The 12,151-nt window shown below is 37.3% G+C and overlaps 1 protein-coding gene across 1 annotated transcript in view; it reads right to left on the bottom strand.

Annotated features, from left to right (window-relative positions):
• LOC101171598 overlaps positions 1-9,916 on the bottom strand; it is a 49,164-nt gene extending 39,248 nt beyond the window's left edge. Inside the window, exons 1-2 of the mRNA XM_023961175.1 lie at positions 9,790-9,916; positions 8,852-9,029 (exon numbers count right to left, since the gene is read on the bottom strand). Of these exons, the coding sequence (XP_023816943.1) occupies positions 8,852-8,909 (58 nt within the window). The 5' untranslated portion in view covers positions 8,910-9,029; positions 9,790-9,916. The remainder of the gene's footprint in view (positions 1-8,851; positions 9,030-9,789) is intronic.
• Between the last annotated feature and the right edge of the window lie 2,235 nt (positions 9,917-12,151).

Raw genomic sequence — 12,151 nt, 5'->3', positions numbered from 1 at the left:
TGAGCTCCATCTGGCTAAAAACTGTACGGCTGGATAGCTCTCACATTGGTCGCCATTTTTGTTGGACTGGTAATGTAGGGTTGGGGTTGTGAGGGGCTGTAAGCTAGTGGGAAACAATGGAAACAGATGAGTGATGGTTAATGGGCATGGGCTTGATCTGCACCAATGGTCTTGCCCATAACTCGGTGGCTATTTTCTAATGAACTTCCATTGCTCTGGTGATACAAGTCCTAGAAAATGACTGTTTTTTTGTTCTTAAATTAATCAAAAGACAATAGAGATGGAACTTTAAGGTTTTGCCTTTTTCGATTCGTCATTTTTTGTGGTTTCTGCCACAAGAATAGTTCACCAGCATGTGGGTCTTCAAACTACCTTTTTAATGACAGGAAGTCACACTTGAAATCATATAAATTGCTCATTTAAATAAGCTTAAATGCTTTATGATGTTCTTGGATACACTTGGAATTAAAAATACCTTAAAGAAAATAAAGAGGGGAAAAAATGTAGCTACCCAGACATCCTTATCCTCTTTGCTGACTCAGAAAGTCTGTAACTGTAAAGATGAGTAAGCTCTCCCACTTTTAGCTTTCCAGTTAGGGGTTGAATAGACGAAGGTGGGATCAGAACAGAGGAACATGGCATTAGTGAGGCTTCCCCACACTGCTTTCTGTATTCAAACAGAGGAAAAGCAAAGCAGTCAGAAATGGATTGTTATTTGGGAGGGGCATACCAGGGTAGGAGATTGAAATCGGTCTGAGGCAGCGACAAGTGGTCGCGTCTCCCTGCCACCCAGTCTGACCGCAGGCAGAGCTGGCTCACTACAGTAAAACAGGGGAAGTGAACTGTTTTGATTCTCTAAGCCATTTTTAACATGACTTTTTCCCCTTTTATTTTTCTCCAACAGTGTTGTTTCTGAGAAACCCAAACTTGTACTTTTTTCTGTAAATTTTTAGGTTTACTACATCTATTTTCCAACTTTTTAGCCTCACTGTCTCTATGACTCACACTAATTTCTCTTTGAACCTCAAGACATTCAGCCCTAATGTTTTTTTTTTTAAATTTACATCTCTCTCCAATCTTTCCTCTGAAAGACTTATCAGCTCTTTGACAGTCATACAGATCTGACCTCCCACTCCCTCACTGTCTCCATGAATTAGTCTTTATGAATTATGTTATCTCTGCTTGTCTTTCTGTCTGTCTGTGGAGCTCAGCATCCCTCCATTTTCAGACAACTCTCCCTCCTCCTATTCCTCCAGCAGCTCGCTAATCACTTTTGTACTTTTCCCTCAGCCCGTGGCGGGAAACTTGGTGACGAGGGGGGGAGTAGGGGGTAGGTGGGTTGGCAAAAGTGCAGCAGGAGGTCTGGCAGTTAACATCATGAATCCCACTGGGAAAGCTGTTGCAGCAGGGGGCATATTCAACACTATTTCCCTGCCAGGAAATGCCGCAAACACAGCGGATAAAAATCACAAAGACTTCAGTCAGACGCAAAGATAATTGTTAATGTGTCCAACTGCCCCAGTCAGCTTATGTGATAGTGATTATTGTGCTCAGTCTGGGAAAAAAAAAGAAAAGATTCAGAAAATTGCCTTCTAAGGAGTTGGCATACAACTACCTCCCAAGACATGAGCAGCTGGTCAGACAAACTATCACACAGAGTCTAGTATGCTAAAGTTTCCAGACAAAACGTCAGTCAAACAGTGACACTACACTGAGAATTTACCCATCATAAGGAATTTTAAGCAACCAGTGAAAGCAAAGCTGAAGATCCCTGGGTGTTCAAAAAGACTTTGCTCACAACTTCTGACTGAACTGTCTGAATCTGATACCAGTATTAATCTTAAATATGTAATTACACTGGTAAACAGCCCCCAGGGCTCAGTAAAATTTTAAGGGGGGTCAATGGTCCCATTTGACTTTTATGATAGATTTTTGCTACAAAACTGAAACATCAAAGCTCCATGTAATGTGGTGTGTGTTTTAACATAGCCAGAATCTCTTACCTGATAAAAAAAACTCTTACCTAATGAAATTTAGGATTGAAACTTCAAATAGATTAAAACATCTGTTGACATAGTAAAACATTGAGCTTTTTAAGGTCTATGTGCCTGTGCAGTCTGAATTCTACAGCATTGTTACCATAGTTCCCAAATGTTACCAAATGTCAAAAGCATTATAAAAATGATAGTAATTCTTAGTAGAAAGAATTACCATAGAAAAATCCTTTATGGGTAAAATACTAGATTGATTTTTCAATCAATCAACAAAAAGTCAAATCTATTATTATAACTATGATTATAAAAAATGTTAAAAGAAATTTTTAAATATATATCATATACACACATTATCCTGCTTACTTGTTGATATTTCACATTTAATTCAAAAAGCTTTAGGCTATGTTCACACCACCCTATGCAAAACATGCTCAAGCGACCACTTCCAACAAAAAGTCTATGTAAATTCGCTTTTAAGGAATTTCACGTTCAAAAGTCTCACGTTCACACGTCACTACTCCAATTTCTACGAATGTATTTGAGCTATACGTACAAAACGCAGGGCCACTGAATGCCCTGAAAAGTTAAAATCAGGTCGAACTTTGACCAGTCAGGGACTGGGATTTTTTAATTTGTTTTAATTCACTAAAGTCTTCCTTCCTGTTAACTGTCCACTCCTGGTTTTTGGTAATTGCCTCAAGTAGCTGTGTTTCCAATTGTGCAGATTGGATTTGAGATAATACATTTACCAAATGGAAACACAACAATTAAAAAAAAAAACTCACATTTATCGAAGAAAAAACCTTTTTGCTCTTGGAGGAGGTGATTTTTGAAGCTATTGGAATTGACAGATGATGATGAGCGCTAGTGCCATGGCAGAAATGAGAGTGTATCTACTGTAAATCAAAGCATTGCTTGCTCACATTCGTTGCCATGTTTTAGAATGACTTATCACCTAAAAAACTTGTCGTTTAATTGTTTGCATTTATGAATCAATGGAAACAGTGTAATTGTGAAATTGTGGGGTTTTTTTCATCTAAATTTATAGAATTTCTATAGTATAGTTAGCATATGTATAATGGAAATACAGCTAGTTTCATATTAGCTAATTAAACAGATTTTTTGCTCCAGCTGGTATTTATTTTTTTAAAGCCAAATTAATATCATGTCATTCGTGTTTTCATACCTCTTCTGTCTTTTTTTGTCACTTTGAAGAACACATCAGCTACAGTTTTATTCGCCTGTCCATCAGCAACCCACCTATAACAATCAAATATCTTTCTAGGAAATATTAATAATGGATTTTCAGACATAAACTATGGTTTAATTGTTTTAAAACAACTAATGAAAACCTACATTATACTGTGGAGCTATTTTGCCCCAGAATGAGTAAAATAAAAAATCTTCTTCTATAGCAAACATTAATAAAACCTTATTTTATTTATTATTATTTTTTTACCTTTATTGTTTCACTAATCACACAGAAGAAATAGTTATTTCAAACTTTTGGTTAGATTTTCAGGATTTTTTTTTCTTACAATAAAAAAAAAAGCCACATCAACTTTCCTGAATGCTATAAACCTTTTACAGTTGTGAGGAAAAATGACGTGGAAGAGGAAATCGAGCATTTTATTGAGTTTACCTCCTTTTTCTTTTATCCCTTATGTACATGCAGATTCTTTTCAGTTAAAAACTCCAAAAGTCTACATCAAAGAGAGTTATTTTCTCTCACATGAAATGCCTCACTTGAAGTCCAGCCTTTTCTTCACTTACTTGCTGATATCACTATGCAGCACACTTGCATAATATCTCCCTGGTGGGAGCCTTGGCACCCTTCAAACAAAGCACATAAAAAACCCTGCAATGCACTTACCATTTTCAGCCAATCAGCAGAGCAGTCTGCACATAATTGGTCTTTGAAGGGAGGACCTTAAAGACACGGGAGATAAAACTGCAAATTTGCCTCAGAAGGTAACAAACAGTGCTGCAGCCAGGAGCAGCTTGTGGAAAATATATTTTTGAGGATTAAAATAAACCACAATCGAGTACATCACTAACAATGAAGTTCTGCTTCAGTAACCGAGCATTAAATTGGTTATTTAAAATAATAAATAAATAAATAAAGGCTTAGAAACAAGGAGGAATAATAAAAATGGTGGCACCACAGGTGTTAACAGATAAAACGAAAGGTCGGTTGGTGTAAGATGTTTAAAACAAACAGCAAGATGCTATTTTTTTTTTTATGCAGTTAACCTCACAGGGAGACGGGGTGGCGAAGCTAAGACCTGCCTGATGTTGTCTGTTTTATTGGAGCCTGGCAGAAGTCTGCTCATGGAATATAGATGAGCTGCAAACAAGAGAGGCCCAAGTGCTTCACACACAAGAGACTTTGAATAATCATAGTGCAAGATGAAAGACGGGATGATCGCTTCGAAGTTTAACAGATAGGCTGGGGTTCATTTCTGGATAATCCCAAACTGATGTGAAGAACAAAAAACAAAACAAAAAAAAAGCCCTCACAGCAATCATGTAGCCTAGACGTTCCTGAATTTTGGGCCTATAGAGCCCTGGACATCATTTTGAAAAATAATATTAAATTGTTCCCTTTAATTTTCATTTTGGGGGCACAAATTCGTGTTTTGTGTGTACCCAAAATGCAAATTTGTTTCACACAAGAGACTTGTGACAAAGCCGTGTTCAAGAGGTCTCCAGTCAAAGAACCCTTAAATTACAGATCTGACAGCAGTGGGATCCACTCTTTGATTCCTTCTTCAATACTCACTACTAATTTGTGCACACAATATGCTAGCTTGTGCAGATAAAATACTAACTAGTGTGCCCATACTGCTAAGGAGTGAGCAAAAAAAAGCTTATTTGAGCATAAAAAATACTTATTTGTACAAAATGCTAAGATCTGCGTACAAAAAGCCATAAAATGGTAACTTGTGGCCACAATATAGCATTTGTTCATACAAATTACAACTTGTGTGAACAAAATGCTAACATGTGAGCACAAAATGCTAAATCATGTCCACAAAATACTAATTTGTGCAAGCGCAACACTAACTTTCCCACAAAAAGGCTAATTTGTGCCGAGAAAATACAAACTTACAAAATGCAAACGTGTGAGCACAAAATGCTAAATTATGTGCAAAAAATGCAAATTTGCACCAACAAAATGGCAATTTGTGAGCGCAAAATGATCATTTGTGCGTACACAATTCGAATTTGTACAAAATACTAACTTGTGTGCAAAAAATACTAATTCGTAAAACATGCAACAAAATGCTAATAAAATGATCATTTAAGGCCACAAAATAGCAGTTTGTGCACACAAATTGGTAATTTGTGCATACAAAATAGTAATTTGTGTGCACAAAATGCTAATTTGAATGCACAAAATGCTAATTCGAGGGGGAACAATTATTATGGTAAATGGCGTATACTGGTTTAGCGCTTTCTACTTTCCTCAAAGGCCCATGGGGCTTTACAGTCACAAACCCATTCACAGACTGGTGGCAGCTCCGCTGCCGAACACTGGCGCCAACCTTCCACCAAGGGCAAGGTGGGGCTCAGTGTCTTGCCCAAGGACACTTTGACACATGGGCGGGCAAGGGGGGAATCTAACCTGCAATCTTCCGATCAGAGGTCGACCGCCTTACTGCTCACCCAGAGCCGCCCTGTTATTAATATTTTTATGTCATGTCCAGGGCTATGTATGTGTCTATAACTGCAGGGGGAAAAAAGCAGACAGCTAAATAAGTCCAGTCTGAGTGGAGTGACACGATACCTGCTGTTTTGTCACAAGTTCCCCAGAGACGGCTGTGAGCTATCTAGTCCTATCAACAACGGGGCTGAGAAATTTTGCTTGATTAGACAAAATTGTGGCATTTCTATGAAAGTCAGTGTCTCCACCGCTGCGAGGTGGATAAGACTTTCAATATTACAACAACTCGGCAGTGCGGCGGTGCATTGATAAGCCGCTGGGAACATGAAGCATCAAGTTCTAATCTGCTCTGTTTTCATTTAAAACACTGTTCAAAGCGTGCTTCAGACATCATGGGAGGACTTTAAAGGGCTGCTTTTTTTTTTTTTAAAGGGATTTGTCAGGGCGGTCAAACGTATAAAAAAAGATTAAATAAGGCTGAAACAAGCCTGAGCTGAAGCCAAACATAATGTAACACTTTCACCCAAGTGTGTTCAAGGATTTAAAGTAGGCTGCACGCTGTTTTTCATGTTTACATCTTCGTCTGAAAGGCCCTTTATGTCATATTTGTTCTCACGCTTTCCCTTCCAGCTGACAAAGATTCTATCAACGTTTTTTCCTTCTTTTTTTTTATTTCCTTACATTTTCCGTGCACAGCCTCTGTTCTCTTGCAGGGCAAATCTTTTGGTTGCAGTGTCACACCTCATGCCTGTGCCTGCATCTTTCCGCAAAAAAAAAAAAGTAGGCCAAAGCCCAGGAGAAGATGTCGGAGACAAATGACAAATTCTTATGACAGCATGAGATAAAAACATGAAATGGCACATACACAATGTGTGAAGAAGAGGCGGATTGTGCATGCAGCAGCACTGCTTTGATTAATGCCTCAAACGTTCAGAACACAGGGTCAGAGTACGCTGCTGAGATCAGAGTCACGGCTTCTGAAGCTGCTGAGCACAAAATCAGAGAAAAGGATCGTTGGAACTTCTATTTAAGAAATTAGTGGTGGTAAAAAAAAAAATAAAAATAGCTACTTTGGAGGCAATTAGGTTAAAGCCAAACACATTCTTTAAGACTACCAGTACACAGGAAGTTAGATCCCCTGCAGTGAAAGTCACACGAGGTCATATCTGTGCAGGTTTGGCCAAAATGTATCTGGGTCCCTGACACCCCCTGCTGAGAGGGTGCTAAACACTGCAGGCTATGTTGTGGTTTGCCACAGTGTAGGTCAGCGCTGAAGCCTGATTCTGTTACAGGCTTGTTTGTTCTGGCACATAATCTCCACAGCAGTGTATGCTTGCCAGAGCAATTTTTGTCTAATTGGAAATTCCAAGTTTCAAATGCCACTTTATTTTTCTGGTGTGTGTTCGCAGGCTTCGGGAGAATGGGAGGGGGTAAAAAAAAAAACGTTATTTGGCCCTAAAGTGTTTTCTTGCACCTTCAAGCAGAGCTTGAAAAATGAAAGCAGACAAGTTTATTCTGGTGACAGTTAATAGCAAAAATACATTAAAGAACAGCAGACTGTGTTAGAGTTTTGTGCGTGTGACATTTATAACCAGAAAGAAAATGGGGTTTTGAATTTACACTGCAAACTATTTGATACTTGCAAAGATTTCAATTGTTTTTTATTCATTTAAGATATTTGACCAGGTTTGAAGTCATTTTAACATATCTTTGCTCTACACCTTTCTCAAAATCTGCACAGTCAAGATAATTTTTGTCTCATTAAGAGCTAGGATCTAGAAATAGTGACTTCTTTTTATTTAAATGAGTCACCATCTTTTTGCTCCACACTCCTAACAAAAAAAAATCTGGAAAAAATGCTCAAAAGATTCAAATTCTACCATAGTTTTTGGTTCAATTTCAAGGATGTTCCTTTAAAGTTCAATGAATGTGGGACTAGAATTCATCTCATTATTTTGGAAACATGAATTTATATTTACCTTCTAAGAATAAGTGGTATTTTTAGGTTTTATGAGGATTTACTAAGATGGGCCAACTTATAATAAGATCATATTCTTACTTAGTTCACATTTTGTTCTAAAATAAATCATCCCAACTTATTACCCTGATTCTTTTTGTCACTGTAATCAAAATAAACTATTAAACTCATAAAATCTAAGCCAATTGCCTAGTACTAGCAAGGAAATACCTATCATTGAGTTGTAAAACATCCAATTTTATGTAGTTCTATCTAGCAATTAGCTTTTTTAGCCTTTTTTACTCTTGTTTCTGGTATCTTATAAGATTTCTTGTCATATAGAAAATACTTGCTGCATGGACAGATAGTTTTACTACTTTCTAGTGATTTTTCTTCTTAAGATACGTGTTCTTTTTTTATTTTTAGGCTACCTCTTTTAACGTTTTAAAAATGACCACAAAAAAAAGGCTTTTTCCTTAATTATGTCGATTTTAATGCAGGAAAAAATGCACATTGTTTAAAACCCTAACTGTGTTTCCAGTGATCACTGAAACGTGTTTTTTTTTGATTAATGCACTGGGTGAAATTGATATTGTCATTACCTGATCGATGGAAAGTTTGCGTACAACAGCTCTGCTATGATATGCTTAGATAAACTGGACAGCATGCGGCCATGTGCTCTGAATAAGTGTGATGTGAGTGCAGTGAGGTGAGACCCAAACAGCCTGTAGCAGCACTGCAAAGGCACTGTTAAGAGTGCAGGGTTGGATTATGGCCGGAGGAGATGGGGAGGCTGTCAGATCCCTTTACCACCTTGTAGGGGATTACATGTCTGAATTTTTCACAGGCAGCCAGCCACATGAAGCCAAAAAAAAAGCAGGTGGAGGAGCAGAGGTGCATGACATAAAATCCATATCATTGAACTCATTTGCTAAATCTTTTTTTGCTTGAAAAAGGCACAAACAAAATAAATCCTGGAGTATTTGAGCAGCATTTAGACTTTGATGTACTTTGTTTTACAAAAGGAAATCAACATTTATAATCTTTCACTTAACTCTGAGATTGGTCTTTTATGTCCAAAAAAGAAAGAAACCCCGCATCCTTTGATATTTTTACAAAACTCTGAACATGTGGGGGGGGGGGGGGGGGGGGGGGGGGGGGTTCTGCACCAGGAATCGAAGCCCAACATTTCCAATCTGAGAGATGAATGTAATGCATATCAGTTAGACTTACCTGAGGTTGCAACGGTGATGCACAGAAGCACCATCAGCCGTGTCATGAAACCCTCCATCTCTTCAAGTTTTGGCCTTTTTTTTTTCTGTCTCTCTTTCTTCCAGGTAAAATCTTAGTCTTGGGCGTGAAGGTGTTCAGGCAGGAGTTGGTGTTCTTATCAGGTGGCAAACAGCAATACCTGGCAACAAGAGACGAGGCAAGAAAGAAGAAAAAAAGGTCAGGATAAAATGAATCTGGATTGATAAAGATCTGAGTTTCAAAAAAATGCTGTTTTGTAACCGTAATTACAATTTTTATTTTTTTATTGTAGAAATGTAAAAAAAAAAAAACGTTATAATATGATCCTTACTTTGTAATTATTGCTGAAAAAAGATGTAATAATCAGTATTCAGAACAGGCCATGGATCCATAGGAATTTTATCCAACATCTTCTTGATGCACAATTAGGATCTAAACCCAGAGGTTATCTGCTGGTCAATAAACTCTTTCTGGAGGAACTGTGGCATCGCTTTCTCTAAATAATATCACAATGCCGGCATCAGATAAGGAGTCTGTTCTAGTTATATAATTCATATAGGGGGGAAAGGAAGAGCCTGTGTAAACTGTTTATGCAGCTCCACAGAAAAACACAAAGTCACGTTATTTCCTTTTGTAAATCTATTCCAACTTGAGTTTTTTTTTTCTTTTTATATATGGCTCCAAAAGGATTAAATGAACGAGGTTTGATTGATATTTAAAGCGGTCAAACCGACTTTTTTTTGTTTTGTTTTGTTTTGTTTTGTTTTGTTTTGTTTTGTTGAGGAATGACAGTCGCGAGCTGCCTTCAGTTGACCTCGGTAAAAGCTGCTTCGCTCTTTTAAAGGACTTTTAGGAAAACTTCCAACACATTCCCGAGGAAAAGAGGAGAAAAAACAAAGACCAAAAATACATAAACTTACTTTTGGTCGGAGAAGGTTGTCTTGAGTGGTGGAGCTTTGTAATCCACGGGTGAGGATGTGACTGCGTTCAGGGAGGTGACGGTGTGCGGACTTTACAAACTTTTGAGCTGACTGGGCGGTGCAGACGGAGTTTTGTATCCCTCCTACACACTTTTTTTTACTGTTCCTCCTGGTTTTGCATTATCAAGAATGTCTGTCCCTTAAAATCGAACTTTATGACCGTGACAAATGCAGCAAAACAAAGAGCCTTTTTAAAAGAAACTTTTATTTTGAAAAAACAACAAAAGGAAAAATAAAAAATAAAACACTACTTTCTTAAATTTCTTTAAATTGAAATTTTCTTAGACAAAGATGAGAGTGAGTAGAAAGTAAATTGATAGTAGTATATTTAGTCAATTATAAGTCAAATTACTATACAAATATTTTTTGAGTAAAAAGTTAAAATGCCCCAAAAACAGTTTTCCTAAAAATGACAAAAACTGTGATGCAAATTTTTAATGACTGATATACTGGTATTTTTAGATACATATCTGCTTGTACCAAAAAAACAATAATTTAAACCTACTTATCTTATGAAAGAACAAGCAGTGAAGGACACGAAAGCACAGGTTGCTAATTAAAAGAAATGAATCAAGCTTTATTTGTTAGAAAATAAATTTTAAAAAGCACTTTTCATAACACGCAGCTTAAAGTGCATACATTTAATTAATTAAAATATGTTTAACGTTCTAAAAAAAAGTCAAAACCCAAACAAAACTACTGCTATTACTCCTGCTATTATTACTGCTAGTACTACTGCTATTATTACTGCTAGTACTACTGCTATTGTAGGAGGCTAACTGTCATAACCTTACACAATCAACTTAACTTGAAAATAATCAGCAGCCAAGCATAACCTCAAATCATCTAATAAGAGCTGATCTCAATGGCGTATACACTTGGGAGGATTTATAGTGGGTGATTAGCTCCCTTAGCGCAATGGGAAAAAAAGGCCCATTCCTACCTATCATGTCACTTCCTGCCATCCTCTACTTAACACCTTTAACCCTTAGATCGGGTAAATCCCACTCCATGCATCAAACAAAACACAAATAAGTGTAAATTGACAAAATAATGCAAACTGTTTTAATAATTGTTTAAGAAAAACAATTTCAAACAAAACAAAGGTGTTGTTTAATGTAAAGAAAAAATTGATGTGCTGCAAAGCAGAACTGTGGCTCCAGTGTGTGAGCGGCTATTACAATTATCTAAAGGTACAATGCCAAATCTCTTCTGTCTTTTGGTCAATTATAATGAATTTTATCTTTGAGATTATGAAGAAAAGAGACAAAAAGTCACTTAAATTTTGTTTTTCCTTTTCTCGTTCAGCTTTACTGTGAGGAAAATGAACAGGCAAATCCACATATGTTTGGTCCTGAAGTCATTTTGATCATGTATGTAATGGGAGGGCAGCCTCACAAAGTGCCATTTTATACATTCAAGTGCATGAAGCTTATTTGCATGAAAACTAACGAATGTATGTTGATTTATTGACTTTTGGATGCTTATGTGTTTCTTCCTGATTTCTTTGATTGCATGTTATTGAGGGATAACATACGGTTTTACAATGAAATATTTCTAAATTGTCACAGTTTTATCTTAATTGTCAACAAGTGGGAGAAGGTAGGGCCACTTCTCTTTTAAGCAAATGTTGAAAACGGAGAGGATGGTGAAGGAACAGTGATGTGCTGTAAGCAGTTGCATGCTGTAAGCACCTAAACTAAGCCCTTGTGAAGTGATTAAATAAACAAAATTCTCTCAAAAGCCGCTATATCTGGCTCTCTTTTCCTTTGGACAGGAGGCTGTCATGCAAATTTTGTTTTTTAGCATTAAATCATAGTAGTTTTGCCCAAACATTGGTCTTACAAATATTAAAAAAAAATAGGTACCTGATGTGTAAAAGCTGCTTTTGGCTGTACAGTGAAAGCACAACATATGTAACACACTGAGAATTTGACGCACGTACAAGAACCTGCATTTAGCGCGTTTAGCCCATGGTGTTGACACTTGACAGGCAGGAAGGGACTTCTTCTTCTTTTCCTTACTGTTCACTAGCGCATGTTTGCTACCTACAATTGGAAGAGGCTTGGCATGAAAATGTTGCAGCGGTGCAAATCTCACAAATCTTGCCCACTGCCAATTCACTAAAAGTCGGAATACCTGAATGGTCAAATTTGGACCTGGTTCAACTTGCAACACGCGTTCAGAGACTGTGTTTTGTATGTAGCGCCCAAAAACGGCCATACAAACTTGTGTAGCCCCACTTTTTGAACGCGGAAGCCCAAAACGCTCGTTTAATAGACTTTTGATTGGAAGTGAAGAC

Source organism: Oryzias latipes, chromosome 12, assembly GCF_002234675.1.
Source record: "Oryzias latipes chromosome 12, ASM223467v1".
Lineage (NCBI taxonomy): Eukaryota > Metazoa > Chordata > Actinopteri > Beloniformes > Adrianichthyidae > Oryzias > Oryzias latipes.
Note: the sequence above shows the minus strand (reverse complement) of the source record. Positions and strands in the feature narration are given on the sequence as shown.